The sequence below is a fragment of the Sus scrofa genome, chromosome 14 (assembly GCF_000003025.6).
Source record: "Sus scrofa isolate TJ Tabasco breed Duroc chromosome 14, Sscrofa11.1, whole genome shotgun sequence".
Taxonomy (NCBI): domain Eukaryota; kingdom Metazoa; phylum Chordata; class Mammalia; order Artiodactyla; family Suidae; genus Sus; species Sus scrofa.
In genome coordinates, this window is record NC_010456.5 from 33355314 (window position 1) to 33374512 (window position 19199).

General features: G+C 45.6%; 1 protein-coding gene across 1 annotated transcript in view; it reads right to left on the minus strand.

Moving 5' to 3' along the window:
* Positions 1 to 19199, minus strand: part of CCDC60 (coiled-coil domain containing 60) — a 188471-nt gene that overhangs the window by 29018 nt on the left and 140254 nt on the right. Inside the window, exons 5-6 of the mRNA XM_021073556.1 lie at positions 12670 to 12777; positions 619 to 709 (exon numbers count right to left, since the gene is read on the minus strand). Of these exons, the coding sequence (XP_020929215.1) occupies positions 619 to 709; positions 12670 to 12777 (199 nt within the window). The remainder of the gene's footprint in view (positions 1 to 618; positions 710 to 12669; positions 12778 to 19199) is intronic.

Below are 19199 nucleotides of genomic sequence, written 5' to 3' on the forward strand. Positions count from 1 at the left end.
GGGCAGTAACCAGCAACAAATCTCTTTTGTGGGCAGGGGCAGAGGTTCAGCGAAAATTGAGTTGTGTGTTCTCTCCACTGCCTTTTGCTCTCTACCCTTGTCATTATTATCATTACTGTGCTTGTCTGTGGGTGAGTTTGGGAGTTTGGGGGTTAGGAATAGTTTTGAAGGAAAAGAACAGACCTCTTGGTTTTTCTCTTAATAATAAACACACATTCTCGTTTGTAGAAAACCCTGTCTGTGGAATCACTTGCTTCTTATTGTCTGAGTTTAAAAAGAGAGAGAGAGAGAGAAAGAGAAATGACTGTTATTGATTAAAAACAGAGTGAGGTGAGTCCATTTCCTTCTGTGACATCTTATTAGGCAGCTCTCAGCAACCTTTTCCCTCTGTGAAGCTGTGTCCAGCCAAATGTCATTTCTTCTATAATCCCCAGATAACTGTTTTAATTAAAATTTACAAGAACCATCCAACAGCATGAGGTTCTGACATCCCTTCACTCAGAGAACCAACCAGGAAAAAGAAGAAAAAAATCCCATCACAGAGAAGCCTGGCAAAAAACGCCTCCAACCCAGGCTGGGGCTGGTCGCCAGGCAGCAGAGACACATGCTGATGGTTACCTTTGGTGCTGTGACGAAGTGCTCCCACCTCTGTCCCATGGACTTGTCCTTATTGATTTTTTTGATTGTGTTCTTGCTTCCACCAGGGTCCCTGAGTGAGAAACAGCTTAATGAGTTTTCTAGAGCCTCAGTTTATTACAAGTGCTTTTAAGAAAGGCAATGAACAGATGATGGATGATGGCTGTTCTGTGCTGTGATTTCTCCCCCTCCTGTGCTCAGGAAGCAGTGGGGGTGGGGGGGACAGTTCTCCATAGCTGGTCTCCCGAGTGGCAACTGAGGTTAGGAGAGACCACTGCCGACTGGGGAGGGGGCTAAAGGAGGTGGGGGGTATGTGTACACATTCTGCATCTATTTGCATCTTGGAATTGGGTCCTCTTGTAGATTCCAGGGCAGGTCTGCCATTCCTCCTGGGGGTGAAAGGAAAAGCGTGTTCATTTCTCAATCTCTGCCTGTTCGGGTGCCTAAGGGTCCCATCATAAGGGAGCTTCTGAATAACACTTGGAGAGAATTACTGGGTGTGTTTGGGGGAGCTTGTAGGGTGGGCCACACAATGAAAATCACTGGTTTGGAGTTTACTGAGTGAAGGTTCTACACAATTCTACATGCAAGACACTTCCATACATTCTCACGGAATCATCTCAACAAAACCTTGTGATGTAATCATTTATCAACCCATTTTTAAAAATTTTTTCCGTTATAGCTGGTTTACAGTGTTCTGTCAATATTCTACTGTACAGCATGGTGACCCAGTTACACACACATGTATACATTCTTTTTTCTCACATTATCATGCTCCATCATTAGTGACATAGTTCCCAGTGCTACACAGCAGGACTTCATCCCATTTTTAGGATAAGAAAACAAAATGGACCGGGGCTGGCGGGGGAGGGGGGGGTGTTGTGGTTAAGTCACTTACCCAGATGCAAACTTACAATGAATGTTGTAATGCAATGACCCTCACCTGCATGGGTCCCCCCTGGGCCTGGTACCTAATTTTGTATTACAACTTTGTATTTCCTCTCACCCTCCTTCCCTTCCTTCCTCTCTCTTTTTTGGCTGTGCCCTCTGCATGCCGAAGTTTCCGGGCCAGAGATCGAACCTGCGCCACAGCCGTGACAATACCGGATCCTTTACTCCTGTAAAGTGCCTTTCTCTCCAGTTAAATAAACTTCAGGTCCCACAAAACCTGTATCTTCCCTCATGGAATGGGAATTTTCTGGGACTGAGACCCCAACAGCCTTTGATGGGGACACATCTCTAACACTTTATTTAAAACCTGTGAGACCAGATGTGCGGCCAAATTCAGAATTTTGGCATTTTGGAATGGAAATATGCTATGCGTATACCATGTGTTAACATAACCCTTCCTATGGGGGCTGGACAGCATCTTGTAATCAAACACCTTAATACTTCTGCCATGAATTATCTATGAATATTTAAAGTAGGTGGGATAGAGACTATAAATAGCTTCAAGTCAAGTTCTGCCAGCAAACCAGTTTGGCTTGTGTCAGATTTTGCTGCCAAATGAGTTCTGGGAAAACCGAGTTTTCAGTTTTTTTTGGAGTTTGGACTTGTGGTGATGGGGTAGTGGGGCTCTGTTAAGAAGTGAGCTGGAAGAGTCAGCGTGTACTCTCTCAATTACCTCTACCTATGTATCGATTGAATGATTGATCTATTGATCTCTCCATCCATTCATTCATCAAGCTTTCTTTATCTCCTTTTTTTTTTGTTATGCAGAAAGGATTTTTGGGGTCTGGGATCCTTTAAATCATTTGGCTGGCTGTCACCCAGCATAGAGAAGGGACTTGAGGGAGAGGGACAGGCCAGTTTGATGGGGGGAGGCACCAACAGGAGTTTAGACTTACCAGGGGCTGCCAAGTGCTGGTAGGGGAGCAGGGGCGATACTCAGAGAAGAGGCAAAGGGGATCAAGATAAACCCTACTTAAGACTGACTTCCTATAGCAGGGGAGTCTGGGTAGCAGGATCAAAGTCTTCTACTGGACCAGATAGGGATGGGGTGTGTGTGTGTGTGTTGTTGGCAGAGCTTTGCTGGGCATCTACCAGCTCACAGCCAGGACATGAGAAATGCATACAAGGCAAAAGGGGCTGGGGAAGGTTTTGTAAGACTTTATGTTTGATTACACAATAAAAAGCCCTCTCGATAATTAACAGAGGAGCTCATTTAACGTTGGTTCTGCCTGCCTCTCCTCTGAGTAATCAAATTAGGGAATATTTAAAATCTAGCCAGAGGAAGCAGCAGCAATACTTCAGTCCTATAAACAATATTTAAACTAGTGGTGCTTTTGAAGTCTGATTTAAGGCTCACAAACTGGAAGCTTTGGCGTTTCCGCTTTAGAACTGCTTTCTTTCAAGACCACAGGGCTTTTTCTAGCTTTTTCCCTTTACTAACGCAGCCCCTGCTGTGCCTCCAGCCTTCTTCTTGAAGTTCAAAAGCAACCCCCCTTTCCCCCTTTAAAATTAAATCTGGTCCTGGCCAAGCTTTCAAAATCTTAAACATTCAGACCCAATCTGGAGAAGATGGAGGTTTTTACGTTCATGCAGGCTTCCAAGACGACCCGAAATCCACTGCAACTTCAGGCAGCAGGTTAAACGAGCTAAAAACGCAGCAAGCCTCCCAGAGATCTTACAAAGCCCCGAGCATCGCTCTTGCAAAGCCACTGATAAAGGAAGGGCCTCGTTAGACAGAATCAGTCTCTCTGATGTTTCATTTCCAATAGCAAATAAGCCAAAAAGGAAGATCAGTAGGGAGAGGAAAGGAAATAACCTGAGCATTGTCATCCATGGTGGGCTGACTACACACACCTTGTCCGAGGAGGGCAAGTAAGCTGGTGTTCTTCCCACGCCTGAAGGGACAGTCAGTGCCGCTCACCACCAAAGAGTCCGGGTCTTCCCTGCTCCTTATCGGGTGTAGCACTGTGACTTACTTAGTTCAAAAATACATGAGCGAGGAGTTCCCATTGTGGCGCAGTGGTTAACAAATCTGACTGGGAACCATGGGATTGCAGGTTCAATCCCTGGCCTTGCTCAGTGGGTTGGGGACCCGGTGTTGTTGTGAGCCGTGGTGAAGTTCGAAGACTCGGCTTGGATCCTGCGTTGCTGTGGCTCTGGCATAGGCTGGTGGCTGCCGCTCCGATTAGATCCCTGGCCTGGGAACCTCCATATGCCGTGGGAGTGGCCCTGGAAAAGGCAAAAAGCCAAAAAAAAAAAAAAAAATACATGAGCGAAAGTGACGTGGGCATGCTGGGTGGCTGCCTTAAGGGCCAGTGCTGAGTCAGATTCCCTTTTCTGCTGCATTGGCAGGAGAAGCCCTGGTGAGATGGGGCACCTATCAGCCTGGGTCCTTGAGCGACTATGGTGAGAAGAGCGCCGTGATGACGACATGGAAAGGCTGATTAAGAAATGAACTTGTGTTGTGTGATGCTGCTGAGATTTGGGAGTTGTCCATTATCACGGCAGCTTAATTTAGCTTACCTAATCCGTCTCTGATCTCCTGACTGGGTGATTCTCTCTGAACATCAGAACCAGGAAGAGGGGTGTATCTCGGTAGAAAACAGTGGGTTTACGAATCCAGTGGACCCGCTGTTTGAGTCCTCTGCCTGCCCTGCTGCTTCCTAGATGTGTGAGTCTGTATAATATTTAGCCTCTCTGAGCCTCAGTGTCCTCATCTGTAAAATGGGAGATACTAGCTAAGTCCGAGGATGATTACAGTGATGATGTGATAAAACGGGGCTTGCTGAGAGCTTGGCAGGGTGCCTTGTATAGAGGACTGAATTCAGTTAAACTATTAACCACACAAGCATTTTTTGGCAGAGATCTTAATCTGGCTTGGAGGAGGGTGGATGGTGGGGAAGGAGGCACTAGGGCAGGTCCATGGGGGAGAAGAGGCTATGATTTTCAGACCACCATTTCTCCATGCTGAAGCTTTCTGGGGGATCCTATTTGCTGGAGGTCAAGGGAAGACGTCACCGAGCCCTCTTGCATCTCTTAACAGTACCCGCCAAGCACATTTTGTTCCTGGCCGCCACTTGAAGACATCTACCCACTGCGGCAATCAGAGTAGTTTTCTCAAATACTTCACTCTCCTGTTCTGAATCTGCATTTGCTTCCACCTCAGGGTGAAAGTCTGCTGGCTGGTTTAGGATGCGTTCACAGGACTGAGACGGGGAATAGAGGTACTGCTGATTTTGCAGCAGGAAGGGGACTGAGATCAAAGCTCCCAGGGAGCTCCCAGGCCAGGCTGCCCATCCTGCTTCCTGAGTGACAGGTGCTCTGATCATCCTGCTCGGTTCCCCCGCTCCTGTAGAGATGCCCACTCGAGTCCAGGAGTGGAAGAACCACACTGTTAGGTCAGTGCAGGAAAAATCAGAGACTTCACTCAAATGTCACCTTCTGGGTGACTCTTTCCCTAATGACCCAACTTAAAAGTCGCCCCCCTACCCTGTCACTATCACATTGCCCTGTCAATTTCTTCCTGGAACTTAATGCTATCTCAAACTATCTTGACTATTACATGCTTATTATCTGCTGCCTCTCTCCCCTCCAGAGAGCAGAGATGTTGTCTGTTTTTTTTTTCATGCACGTATCCCCAGCAGTGCTGGAAAAAAGTAGGTTTCAGGAAAATGAGACTTTCTAGGGTTGGGGTAGGGGGAACGCATGACAAGAGGAAAACAACTTAGTTGTTTTAGTATAATAATTGCTATTATGTGTTGCTCCATACCACGCTGCACTTTTTTTCATGACAGCAACAATCTGGCAAATACTCAACAATCATGAGAGAATTGGTTAATTATGCTGATAAACTCCAGTCATTAAAAGAGGTTTCGATATATATTAAGTAACAAAAATTGAGTTGCAAAAGTCAGAAGTATAGAATGGCATTAAAAAAAAGAGGAAGTTATATATTTACATATCATATGATCTTAGTAAATTGGGGTTCCTTTTTGGATCCTGGCAAACATTACTTTGAAATGAGTTATTATTCTTTTTAATTTAGATTTTTTTTTCCCCACATTAATTGAAGACTTTGGGCTTTGGCTAGAAACAGAGGAAACAATCATTTAGTGGTTAAGTGCACATGCTTTGCATCTGGACTACCTGGGTTTCAATCCTGACTTTTTCTAGCTGACTTGGAGCATGTAACTTAAATTCTCTTTGCCCCAGTTTCCTCATTTGTAAGTCAGAAGGAGGATCAGAGTTCCTTTGTAGCTCCATGGTAACAAACCCGACTAGCATCCATGGGGATGAGGGTTCGATCCCTAGCCTTGCTCAGTGGGTTAAGGATCCAGCTTTGCTGTGAGCTGCAGTGTAAGTTGCAGATGGGGCTTGTGTCCTACACTGCTGTGACTGTGGTGTAGGCTGGTAGATACAGCCCTGAGTGGACCCCTAGCCATATGCCGTTGATGTGGCCCTAAAAAGATTAAAAAAAAAAAAAAAGAAGAAGAAGAAGAAGGAAACTTACATGAGGTCGTATATCCAAAACAGTGCTTGACACAGATAGCACTCAAATGCCAACTATTTTCCTTTTAACACAATAGTTGGATTTAGGTGCCTGTGTCATGTTTGAAATGTTTTCATATAGAAAGCCATCTGTATTTGTCTAAAGGGTTCTTTGTGCCTGGGAGACCCAGCCCTTGAGTGTCTGGACTCTCTTAATGAAAGTCAGGATATAACCACCTAGACTGTCTGATTAAGAGGGGGGCCAGTGGTGTCTCTCCGGGACAGCCCTGATCATATACCTGAAGGAGCTCTGGGGGAGAATATGAGATTACTCACCTATGGAGACTCAAGGATTTTGGAACACCTCCTCTTCCCCCCACTTGCAAGATAAATGGGTAACTAACTCTTCACTCCCCTCTTTGGCCTGGGGTCTGCCCTGTTCTTTCCCACTGGGTGGGGGTAAATGGGATTGGGAAGAAGTGACACTAAGGCTTGAAGGGCTTGCTTACAACGGGTCTTGTCTGCTTCTTTGTAAAGGTCCCCTTGTTTCTAGTCAGTCCCTGGAAAGTGAGTCTCTGATAAGAACAATACCAACAGAAGTTCGATTATCCAATTCCAAAATCCAAGGGGTCTTAAAGACAATTTTTTTTTTTTTGTCTTTTTGCCTTTTCTAGGGGTTGCTCCTGTGGCTTATACAAGTTCCCAGGCTAGGGGTCTAATTGGAGCTGTAGCCACTGGCTTACACCAGAGCCACAGCAACGCAGGATCCGAGCCGCGTCTGCAAACTGCACCATAGCTCACGGGAACGCCGTATCCTTAACCCACTGAGCAAGGCCAGGAATCGAACCTGCAACCTCATGGTTTCCTAGTTGGATTCATTAACCATTGAGCCACGACGGGAACGCCCACAAAAAAAAATTTTAATAACTTATTTGGCAGCAAAGTGTGAGCTGAACTCATGGGAGGCTACTGATAGGAGGCTTTATCTACTTTGAGTATCCACTTAGTGTGAATACTCATGCATTTTCTTCTGCAGAAATACCTTGCAAGTTCCCATTGTGGCTCAATGGGTTAAAGACCTGACACTGTGTCTTTGAGGATGTGGGTTTGATCCCTGGCCTTGCTCAGTGGGTTAAGGATCTATCTGGCTTTGCCATGAGCTGTGGTCTAGGTCACAGATGTGGCTCAGATCTGGCATTGCTGTGGCTGTGAAGGCCAGAAGTTGCAGCTCCAATTTGACCCCTAGCCCAGCAACTTCCACATGCTGTACGTGAAGCCATAAAAAGGAAAAAGAGAAGAAAAAGGAAAAAAGAAATACGTTGGATGAAAGGGTGCAGCCCCAGTCCCCTCCAGGTATGTGGTGTTCTATATGGTATATGCTCCATATTTCCCTTCTAAAAGGCCAGAGAAGAAAAAAATATCAGAATCTGAAACGCAGCTGGTCCCAAAGGTTTGAATAAAAATCTGTGGGCCTTGATATATCAAACAAGTCTTACTTTGCCTAAACAGAGGCTCACATCTCCTAGAGAAGGATAATTAGCACATTCATTATTGAAGGCTCAGTTTCTGCTCTGTTGTGGACCTGATCATCTTGTCAATTGAAATAAACTCTCCTGCAAGCAGCAGAATTAATGAGGATGCTGAGAAATGATAATGTGTTTCAATTGCCACATGATGAAATTGGGAAGGTCTTTCTTTCATTTTTTTCCTAAATAAAGCAGAGACTCAGATGCAACTCAGAATGTCATCCTAAAATCTGTCATCTGTCCATTTACCCAACCATCCACAATCCATCCAAATGTGGGATCTTTCTGCAATGAACAAAGATCATTTTATGTTTGCAGCATGCCAGCTGCCAATTAGTGAAGTTCTGCTGCCCATAGAAAGCCCACTTTAAAGGACTGAATCACCCCACTTTCTTGCTATGAAATCCATAAGGAACTCAGGATTGGATCTACTGCTGCCATTCTGCCTAAGAGCAATAAAATCTCTGGGATCTACAAGTCTTGAAGGATGAGTGTTTTCATTATGGGGGGTGTCAGGACTCGGGATTTGCTTTGCATACTTTAATAACAGTCAATGCTGGAGTTCCCATCATGGCTCAGTGGAAACGAATTTGACTAGCATCCACATGGATGCAGGTTCGATTCCTGCCTTGCTCAGTGGGTTAAGGATCCGGCATTGCTGTGAACTGTGGTGTAGGCCAGTGGCTTCAATTCAATCCCTAGCCTAGGAACATTCATATGCTGCAGGAACAGGAGCAGCCCTAAAATAAAAAAGACAAAAAACAAACAAACAAAAAACCCCAAACAGAAGATGCTTACTGCTTGATGTTGGAAACTCAAAAAGCACAGTCAGGAAAACTGAAGATTTGGTATTTTCCTCTGGGGGTTGTTATCTTTGTAACCAGATTCCAGGTTGACCTTGTGTAGTTTTTTTCCCCCTGTCTCTTTGTATGTTTGTCCATTTACCCACTGAACATGGAGCTCACCTGTTGGTAAAATTCTGCTCAGAGGTTTATTTCTTCCCTAGCCATAAGTCTCAGGGGCATTGACAATCACAGAACTAACTGCTCTTTAAAATAGGAATTTCTTTTCCGTTTTTACTTTTTATAGCTGCACTTGTGGCAAATGGAAGTTCCTGGGTTAAGGACCGGACTGGAGCTGCAGCTGCTGGCCTATACCACAGCCATAGCAACGTGGGATCTGAGCCACATCTGTGACTTACACTACGGCTCACAGCAACGCCACAGCAGATCTGAGCCGCATCTGCTACCTACACTGCAGCTTATGGCAATGCTGGATCCTTAACCCAATGAGTGAGGCTGGGAATCTAACCTGCATCCTCACAGACACTATGTCAGGTTCTTAACCCACCAAGCCACAATGGGAACTCCTAAAATAAGGATTTCTGATCTTGAATAGATATCATGTAGTGAGTACTCACTGTATTCTCAGACATTAGGCTAAATGTTCTATGTATTTTATCTTGCTTTATCTTTACAGTAACTTTTCTGAGGCAGGAACCCATTTGACAGATGAGGAAACAGAGACCCAGAGAGGTTTAGTGACTTTGCCCAAGGTCACACAGCTATTAAATGGCAGTATCTGTACTCATCCAGGTCCTTCTGATGTCAAAGTCCTTGACCTTAATCCTTGTACTCCCTCTGGGCATTAAAAAATGTGTTTGAAGATAAGTTCACATTATGGCACAAGTGTGAAACATCATAAATAGGGATTAAGTATTAAAGAGAAGACAGTTTTCTCTTTTCTTTCTAACTGAAAAAAAAAAAAATCCTAGCACTTTCTAGGTAACCTAATACTCCCCCGTCCTTATCCCAAACAATTGCTGGCTCATCCTGGATCATAAGAACTACATTTATGCATTTCTTTCCAACTCCAAGTTAATGACATCATGTTGGTAAGGCTGCAATCAGCCACAGTGGGAGTATTTACATCAGGGAAATTGGCATAGCTACAGATCATGTTCCCCTACCCCACTGGAGAATTGGTTATTCAACATTTAGCAGCATACCACTGACCCCAAACTAAAATCACCATCAGGAACAAAGGGTTCACCAGAAAAAACAAAACCTAGCAAGTACTCTGACTTACTGTGGGAATCATTTCTGGACCGTATTTTTCCTTGAGGTCTTGCGGAGGTTCTGGTTCAGGTTTTTCTCTTACAGAACTGAACAGCCTCGGATCCCTGATGGGATTCTGCCCTAAGAAGTCAGAGTAGAACCTCCACTACTCTCAGTGTGACCACTGTCCCCTCCCTCCTTTTTTTAACATCGGAAAACAATTTTAGGTCACATGATGGGCACATTTCTAAAACCAATCAATAAAATAAAGGTGGTCCTTTTTGTCTTCTCAATCAAAATTCTGTATTGTGTTCTTTCCTTAGTTTGGGAGAATATGGGTGCCCATATGTCACAGGTGAGATAGTGCTGCTGAAGCTCACTCAGGGAGATGGAATGCTTTAGAGATCCACTGGTTCAGGGGCCTTTTTCTTAGTACCTAGGTATCAACTGTTAAAAAAAAAATTAGATGTTTCATTGACCCATAAATTCTATTTCTCAGAATCCAGCTGAGAGAAATATTTTCAACTGGGCACAAAATGTATGTGCAAGGCTGTTCCATGCAGTACTAGTTGAAAGGGCAACAACTGGGTAACAACCTTAGTGCTCATCAGTAGAGAAATGGTTATCTAAATTACGGTCTGTCCAGATCATAGGATACTCAAGTACTCAAAGAATATGGAAACTGTCAAAATAATGTAGCAAATCTGTATGTACCATATCAGGGAGGAAGAAATTTTCCCCTACCCTTCTAGGTTTTTTCTGGCGGGTCTGAGAAGTGCTAGATTAATAGGAGAAATTCAAACAAAAGTTTAATAACAGGTATTCATGGCAGAGACCCAGGAAAACTGCGTAACTCGCCCAAATGGCCAAAGCTCTCACTTTTTTTTTGGTCTCAGCTACAGACAAAAGAGGATGTTGTAGGACTTCAAAGGGGAGGAAGGCAATTCATATGAGATGGAAAAGCACATGTTTGGTAAAACAAAGGTTTACCAAACTGGGTCAGAGAGAGACACTGGAACACAGAGTGGACTCTGATTTCTAGGCTCTGCTGAGCTCCTCCCACCCCCAACATTTAGCTCATATTCTTTGTAGATATTTCTGGTGACAGCTCTATTCCGGGAACAGGCCCTCTGTCTACATTCTTTTAGGCAGTTATGGGGAGGGTCAAAGTTTCTTCCTGAATCTTTCAGGACTTTATTGTTTTTAGCTCCAAGTAATCCACGTGCCTAAGAGATATTCTGGGATGGCAAATTTTGCTCCCCTACAACCATTATGGAAATATGTCCATAAGACACTAAAAAAGAGAAAGTCATATACAGTACAATATGAAGAGTATAACCCCATTTCTATAGAAAAGGGGGGTCTATCTGTATTTATGTATCTGTATTTATATCTATCTATCTAAGACATGAGAATGGTCTGGAAGGAGGAAGGACACACCAAGACCTCTAAAAGGATTCCTTCTAGGGAGGGGAATGGATTTGGGATAGAGGTGTAGATACAGGTTTCATACTTTATATGTGTCTGAATTTTTTGCGAATTTTTAATAGGAATAAACAGTATTCATTTCTTACTTGAGCAGTTTTGTTTTGAAGAACAATAATGTGTGGGAAATGTTTTAAGTCTGTGGTTGTCAGACAAATTCTGTCAGCCACAAAGATACCTGGGGAGTTAACAGGGGTGCCGTGGAGGTGGTGGGGGGTAGAAGGGAGCTGTTCTCCCAGGTCTTCCTGACCTCCTGCTTCATGCAGAAGCTCCTTTTTTTTTTTTTTTTTTTTTTTGCATTACTGGCATTTCTATTATTAAAGAAGGATTTCTGCTGCTTGCAAAAATAAAGGTTATAAACCACTGCAAGGGAAACTGCAGTTTAAAATTCATTCTAACCAAAAACACAGAATCAATTGGAGTCACTGGTCTATCAACAGATGCATAGCTTATGTTTCTGGTGCATGTGAGGTTAGCTTATCCTGGCTCTGGTGCTAGAGATGAATCAAAGTGGGGTGGGATGGGGGGAGGAAGGGTTTGGGGAGACAGCGTAGTAAATGAAATGCCCTGGAGGTGTGGAAGGGGTTAATTAAGATGCAAGATTTTGGAACTGAGAGAAGATTGAATTCACCTGGGAGCCAAGGCAATGTTTTGGAGAGGGGGTGGGGGAAGGGGAACTACTTTATTCAACTCAGTCTTGGATTTTAACAGAAAAAAAGTTGGTGGTTTTTTTTTTCTTTTATCCCATTCTTGAAGACAGCATGACTCTCCTTAAAGAAACACTGCCTCTGCATGCCTGCCTGGTCCTTGTTCTGCCTTCTATGTGCAAAGCAGTTCCTGCAACAGTGACCTCAGAGCTTTTGATGAACTCTTCCCTCTGGTGGGGACACATTGAATACTCTTCTTGGCCTAGCAACAGGTTCTCGAGCTTCTGCCTGAGTAAACTCAGCTGTTCCTGGGATCTGAGCACAGTATTAGTCCCCTGGGTCCAAGTGGAGAAACAGTCACCAATATATATTATTATTACTTTTTTAATCCAATATATATATTTTTTAAAAAAAGACACAACAAAACCTTGAGAGAAAGGGGAAAACCAAAACACGGAGAATGGAAGGGGTAAAAGGGAGAGGGAGAGGAGGAAAAGGGAGAAGAGTAAATGAAGAATAGCCTTGGGAGACATGGTCCAAAAAGACAGCTGGAGAGAGATCTAGCTGTCTCCGGTGGTCTAGCTGGCCAATTCCTATGGTATAAATACTTCCACCATGGCTGACTGATTTCAAGCCTTCCCTGTGACATCACTGCAGGTGAAGAGATGCTGGGAGGGGATGCACACATGGGCTCTCACAGCCTCGTGACCTGTGTGACGTGGCCCCAGCTCATCCCTGTCTGGATCCCACACAGTAGAACTCCTAAAGCAAAGTACCCACCAAAAAACACTCAGTAGGAAGGGGAAAACTTGTAGGAGCTTCCTCCCCACTGCCCAGTCTGTTGCTAGTAACACGGCAGGTAGAAGGGCTGAGACCTACTTTGGATTCCAGCAGGTGATCACAGGCTTCATGGTGTGGTGGGTGTGGTCGATAGTCAGGGCCTCCAGGAGCCAGTGGAGGGCACAGAGCTGGCGGAAGATGGGCTCACTGTGAAGACAGAGGGAGGTCCCATTAGAGCAACATTCTTCACAATAGTGGCAGCAGGGATAGGAGGTGTGTTGGCTCCCAGCTGGTGCTAGCCAGGCTCCTGGCACGCAGCAGGGTTTCCCCTGCACCAGCTCATTAAACCTTCTCAATGGGCTCCTGAGGTATTTACTGGCCCCATTTTATAGCTGAGGGATCTGAGGCTCAGAGGTGAGAAACTTGTGCCAGGTCACTGTGTCCATAGGTGGCAGAGCTATGATCTGATGGGAGAGGATCCTTTGCCAGTTCTGGGGATTTGCATGTATGGTGGGAGGGGACAGTAGAGAGGGTCCCACAGGTAGAGATCTTGACTCAGGCAAATGAAAGGATGGAAGGAAATGAACATCCTACAGGTGTCTGATTATTCATCCAATAAAAATACAATAAATACAGATCTGGCATTGCTGTGAGCTGTTGCATAGGTTGCAGATGCAGCTGGGATCTGGAGTTGGTGTGGCTGTGGTGAAGGCTGGTGGCTACAGCTCCAATTGGACCCCTAGCCTGGGAACCTCCATATGCTGCAGGTGTGGCCCTAAAAATACAATAATAATAATAAATAAATAAATACACTAGCAGTGTCCAAACAGTCTGGAAACACAGGAAAACCAATGTATTTATTGTAATTCCTCCCTCCCCCAACTCTGATTAACAGCTGGACACACTGCTTTACATTTATAAATCCTTTGCCCCCAAGTGCAACTGGAGAGAACCACACTGGACATATTATTTAAAAATGTAACTATAGGAGTTCCCGTCGTGGCACAGTGGTTACTGAATCTGACTAGGAACCATGAGGTTGAGGGTTTGATCCCTGGCCTTGCTCAGTGGCTTGAGGATCTGGCGTTGCTGTGAGCTGTGGTGTAGGTTGCAGACGCGGCTTGGATCCTGCATTGCTGTGGCTGTGGCATAGGCCTGAGGCTACAGCTCCAATTGGACCCCTAGCCTGGGAACCTCCATATGCCACAGAAGCGGCCATGGAAAGGGCAAAAAGACAAAAAAAAAAAAATTTAACTATAACACTGTTTAAAAATAGGTCTTGCCTATGTGTTCTGATTCTGCGGTGCATTTTGTATTACAATGAGCCAGGCCTTGAGTAGGAAACTTGACACATGTTATTTAATTCTCCCCAAACCCTGCTGGATATGGACCATCTATATTTTACCTCAATTTATTCTTTTTAGGGATGCACCTGCAGCATATTGAGGTTCCCAGGCTAGAGGTCGAATCAGAGCCGCAGCTGCAGGCCTACACCACAGCCACATTGGACCCGAGATGCATCTGCGACTTTGGGCAGCTTGTGGCAATGCTGGATCGTTAACCCACTGAGCAAGGCCAGGGATTGAACTTGCATCCTCATGGACACTATGTCCAGTTCTAAACCTGCTGAGCCACAACGGGAGCTCCTGAAATTTAGAGAGGAGGAAACTGAGGCTCTGAGAGGGACAATCAGTTTGCTCCAGGTCATACAGCTTGTTGGTGACCTAGGTGGAGCCTAAATATCCTAGGTACCTATAAGGAGGGTACTTTTATTCACCCCCTTTGCAGGCGAGGGACTAAAGGGGGTAACATCAGCTGCCTGAGGTCACATTAGTATCAGTGAGCATTTGAATCCCAGTCTGTGTTTTAGGGTTCTGAACTCTGAATGTCTGAGGTGCTGATGGAGCCAGAGGCAGTGGCAACCCTGAGAGCAAGGTCAGGAAAGGGTTAACCTGCTGCCTGCCTTCTTCCTGGAAACAGGGGGAGTCCCACCTAGCCACCCCTCCCTGCTTGGTTTCTCCTCTTCCCTAATGGGCCAATGCCTCCATTAGGAACCTATGTAATTGCTCTTCTCTGAACTGCTCCTGGCTTGATCAACACTCCCCAGGGCTCCTGGGCCTGAGTCCATAGGGCCAGGCAGGAACCCACCCTCCATCTTCCAGGAAGGCACCCGCTCAGAAGGTGGAGTCCAAGTCCTGGGGTCCCACAGTGGAGCTGGTCCAGGGTGATCCCGAGAATCCATTGAGAGGCGTCCCTGTCACTCAGCTTGCAGGGGAACTGCCCCCACACCCCACTCCCATGTCCTGGGGTGAACGTGTCCACTAGGACTTAGGAAAACCAGAGTCAGCAACTCCTTTCCTTTTCCTTTCTGGAGCCCCTTCCCTCCTTTTTTTTTTTTTTTTTTTTTTGCCTTTTCTAGGGCTGCTCCTGTAGCATATGGAGGTTCCCAGGCTAGGGGTCCAATTGGAGCTGTAGCCTCAGGCCTATGCCACAGCCACAGCAATGCAGGATCTAAGCCGTGTCTGCAACCTACACCACAGCTCATGGCAATGCTGGATCCTTAACCCGCTGAGCGAGGGCAGGGATCGAGCCTGCAACCTCATGGTTCCTAGTTGGATTCGTTAACCACTGCGCCACGATAGGAACTCCCCCTTCCTTCCTTTTTTCCTTCCACAAATTATTTTCTAAGTATCTACTCATCCTTCACTACTTTTTTTTCATTATTTAATTTTGCTTTATTTATGCTCATACCTGTACAGTGCAAGCTGTTTTATTTCCTGCTCACTGGAAAGTTTTAAAGTGGTTGGAACCTGTCTGTCTTAGTTACTGATGTATCCCAGTGCATGATGCCTAGGGCACTGGACATGTTTGTTGACTGAATAAGGAAACTATTTAATAAACAATGTCTGCCCTCTTGGACCTATTGAGTAGAGAATAACTCTACCCAAAGCAATTTTGAAAATATGCCAGAATAAAGAGCTACAGGAGGGAGGGGACTTGTAGTTAAAGAGAAGGGGCAGGCTTCCTAGAAGACGTGATGCTAGTGGCCTATGGGGTCAGGATGGAAGAGCCTTTTGTAGTGATCTGTGTGGACTATAGCTAGTGCCAACGGTTCAGCAGGGCACAGCAGTAGGCAAGGGTGGACAGGTGGTCCAGCCACAGTTGAGTCATCCCTCGCTTTCGACTTTAAAGACCCGTGAGCCCACAGCCCTCCCAGGGCTGTCTCTCTCTTCCCCCTTTACACTATCTTGGTCCCCATGGGTAAGTGCATTTTGACAGCTCAGGGCACCTGTAGTAGCAGTAGCAGTGCCATGTGCCCAGCCCTATGCAGAAGCCTCCCTACACCCTCACTCTGACTCCAGGAAGTTGTGAAAGACACAGGGGGATGCCCCCTCTTCTGTTTATTTATTTTTTTCTGGCAGTGCCTGCGGCATGTGGAACTTCCCGGGGCAGGGATCAAACCCATGCCACTGCAGCGACCCAGGCTGCTAAGTTACAATGCCGGATCCTTAACCTGCTGTGCCACAAGGGAACCCCTCCCTCTTCTGTTTATAACTCAGAAGCCCCGCAGGCCTGGGCTTTGGGGTGTGTCTGGCCGGGATGGGGTGGGTAAGGGACTTAATTGGTGAGGTGGGAGTCTGCTTTGTCACAGGGGGACAAGGGGCGTGTGAGCATCAGAATCATTTCTGCAGGTGATAAGAACAGACACATACCTGGCCCTACCCTTCCCTTGCTTAAAATCTTCAAACTCCCTACACCATCTGTTATGGACTAAGTTATATCCCTTAAGATTGAGGTGCCAAGGCCCTAAGCTCCAGCACCTCAGGATGTGACTGTACTGGGGACCTTTAAAGAGGTGATGGGGTTAAAATGAGGCCACTAGGGTGGGTCCTAATCATAGCCTGACTGGTGTTCTTACAAGAAGAGGAGGTGTGACACAGACAGACATCAGGGCGCATGCTCACGGGGGACAGATCGTGTGAGAACACAGCAGAAAGGCAGCCCTCTGAAGGCCAAGGAGAGAGGTCTCAGAAGAAACCAATGTGTGCACACGTTGACCTTGAACTTTCAGCCTCAAGAGCTGTGAGAATAAGTTCCTGATTTTTTTTTTTTAAATCATTTTTTGGGGCCGCACACATGGCATATGGAGATTCCCAGGCTATGGGTCGAATGGACCTGTAGCTGCAACCTACACACAGCCACAGCAACGTGGGATCTGAGCCGCATCTGCGACCTACACCACAGCTCATGGCAATGCCGGATCCTTAAACCACTGAGTGAGGCCAGGGATCAAACCTGCATCCTCATGGATGCTAGTCAGATTCATTTCCACTGAGCCACAATGGGAACTCTAAAGTTCCTATTGTGTAGGGCACACAGTCTATAGTGTTTTGTTGTGGCGGCCCTGGCAAACCAATACCATCACATACAGGTCTCCTGCCCGCTTTTCCAGCCTTCGGTCTCCTCTCTCACCCCTTGCTGCCATCTGCAGCCTGGTGAAGTTTTGCTCAGTGGCTCAGGTTCACTGTACTCTCTTTGCACTCGGTTAAAAATCCCAGCTTTGCCTTTTACTGGCTATGTGGTCTTGGCCAAATTATTTCATTTCCTTGGGACTCAGTTTTCTCATCTGTTTAATGGGAGTAATCATTAGAGTGTAAGTGGTACATATTCCCTTTCCTCCTCTTCCTCTGCCTCTCAGTGATTGAGACTGAGCTCAGATATCACCTCCAGCAGGAAGCCTTCCTTGATTTCTCTAGGCTGGTCCTAGGTACTCTCTGAGGAGGTTCTAAAGTATCTCCATCCTTACAATGTGTTCCTTTGCTCCTACATTTTGTTTTTTCAGTTTGTTTGGGTTTTTTGTTTTCGCCCCCCCCCCCCCGCCCTTTAAGGCTGCACAGGCAGCATATGGAAGTTCCCAGGCTAGGGGTCAAATCAGAGCTGCAGCTACTGGCCTACACCACAGCCACAGTAACCCCAGATCCAAGCCACATTTGTGATCTACACCACAGTTCACAGCAATGCTGGATCCTAAACCCTCTGAGAAAGGCCAGGGATTAAACTCACATCCTCATGGACACTAGTTGAGTTCTTAACCTGCTGAGCCACAACAGAGCTCCTGTCTCTACATTTTGTCTACCCGCTCCCTTGTAACTACCCGTTTACTTGTCCCTCCAGCCCACAAGCCTGCCACCTACAGAGTCTTGACCACAGCGACCCTGTGTCAGGCACAGAGTAGGCTCAATATATTTCTGGTTATTCAGTGGAAGAATACATCGGTTTGGGTGTGACATTTTCCAGAGCTGATAACTCGGGCACAATTCTCGTATGTAGAACCAGAGAGATAACAAAGAGTAGTGGCAGCAACAACAAAATAATAACAGTAAACTTATAGAGCACTTACTCTGTGCCCTATATCCATTAATTAATGTCACTCTTACAACAACAATGTGAGGGGTTCCTGCTGTGGCACAACAGGATCGGTGGCATTTCTAGAGCGGTGGGATGCAGGTTCGATCACTGGCCCAGCATAGTGGGTTAAGGATCCAGTGTTGTCATAGCTGTGGCAAAGGTCGCGACTGTGGCTCAGATCTGGTCCCTGGCCCGGGAACTCCATATACCATGGGGCAGCCAAAAAAGGAAATAACAAAAACCAAAACACAAGGTAAGGATGGTACTATCGGTATCCTCATTTTTCAGAAGAAGAAATTGAAGTCATTTATCTTGTCCAAGGTTAAAAAAAGGGAGCTGGAATCTGAGCCCAGACAGTCTGGTTCCTGAATCTGTGCTTTATTGATGTCTCTTTATTGATGTGCATATTGATGGCTCTTGTTATAGAGTAGAGCCTGCTCTCCCTTTTCACCAGAATAGGGTTTCTGCCAATGGGTCTGGACCTCTCTCTCTGTTTGTAAGAGGTGCCTTACCAAACCTGCACACAGATGTTCATAGCAGCTTTGTTCACATTGCCAAAACTTGGAATACATGGTCCATCCAGACAATCAACTATTATTCAGCTTTAAAAGGAAATGAACTAAAATAAGGCATAAATGAATCCATCTACAAGTCAGAAACAGACTACAGACATAGAGGACAGACTTGTCGCTGCCAAGGGGGTTGGGGGAGGGAGTGGGATGGATGGGGAGTTTGGGGCTAGTAGATGCAAACTCTTACATTTGGGATGGATAAGCAATGAGGTCCTCCTGTACAGCACAGGGGACTGTGTCCAGTCTCTTAGGATAGAACATGCTGGATGGAAGATAATATGAGAAAAAGAATGCATGTATGGCTGGGTCACTTTGTTGTACAGCAGAAATTGGCACAACATTGTAAATCAATGATACTTTAATAAAACGAATAAATAGAAAGAAATGAGCTACCAAATCATGAAAACCCAAGAAGAAACCTCAAAAACCTAAGTGAAAGAAGCCAAACTGAAAAGGCTACATACTGTATGATTCCATATCTATGAAGTTCTGGAAAGGACAAAACTATGGAAAAAGTAAAAGGATCAGTGGTTGCCGGAGCTAGGGGATGCAGAGAGGGATGAACTGGCAGCACACAGAGGATTTTTAGGGCAGTGAACATATTCTGTATTATCCTACAATGGTGAATACATGCCCTTATACATTGGT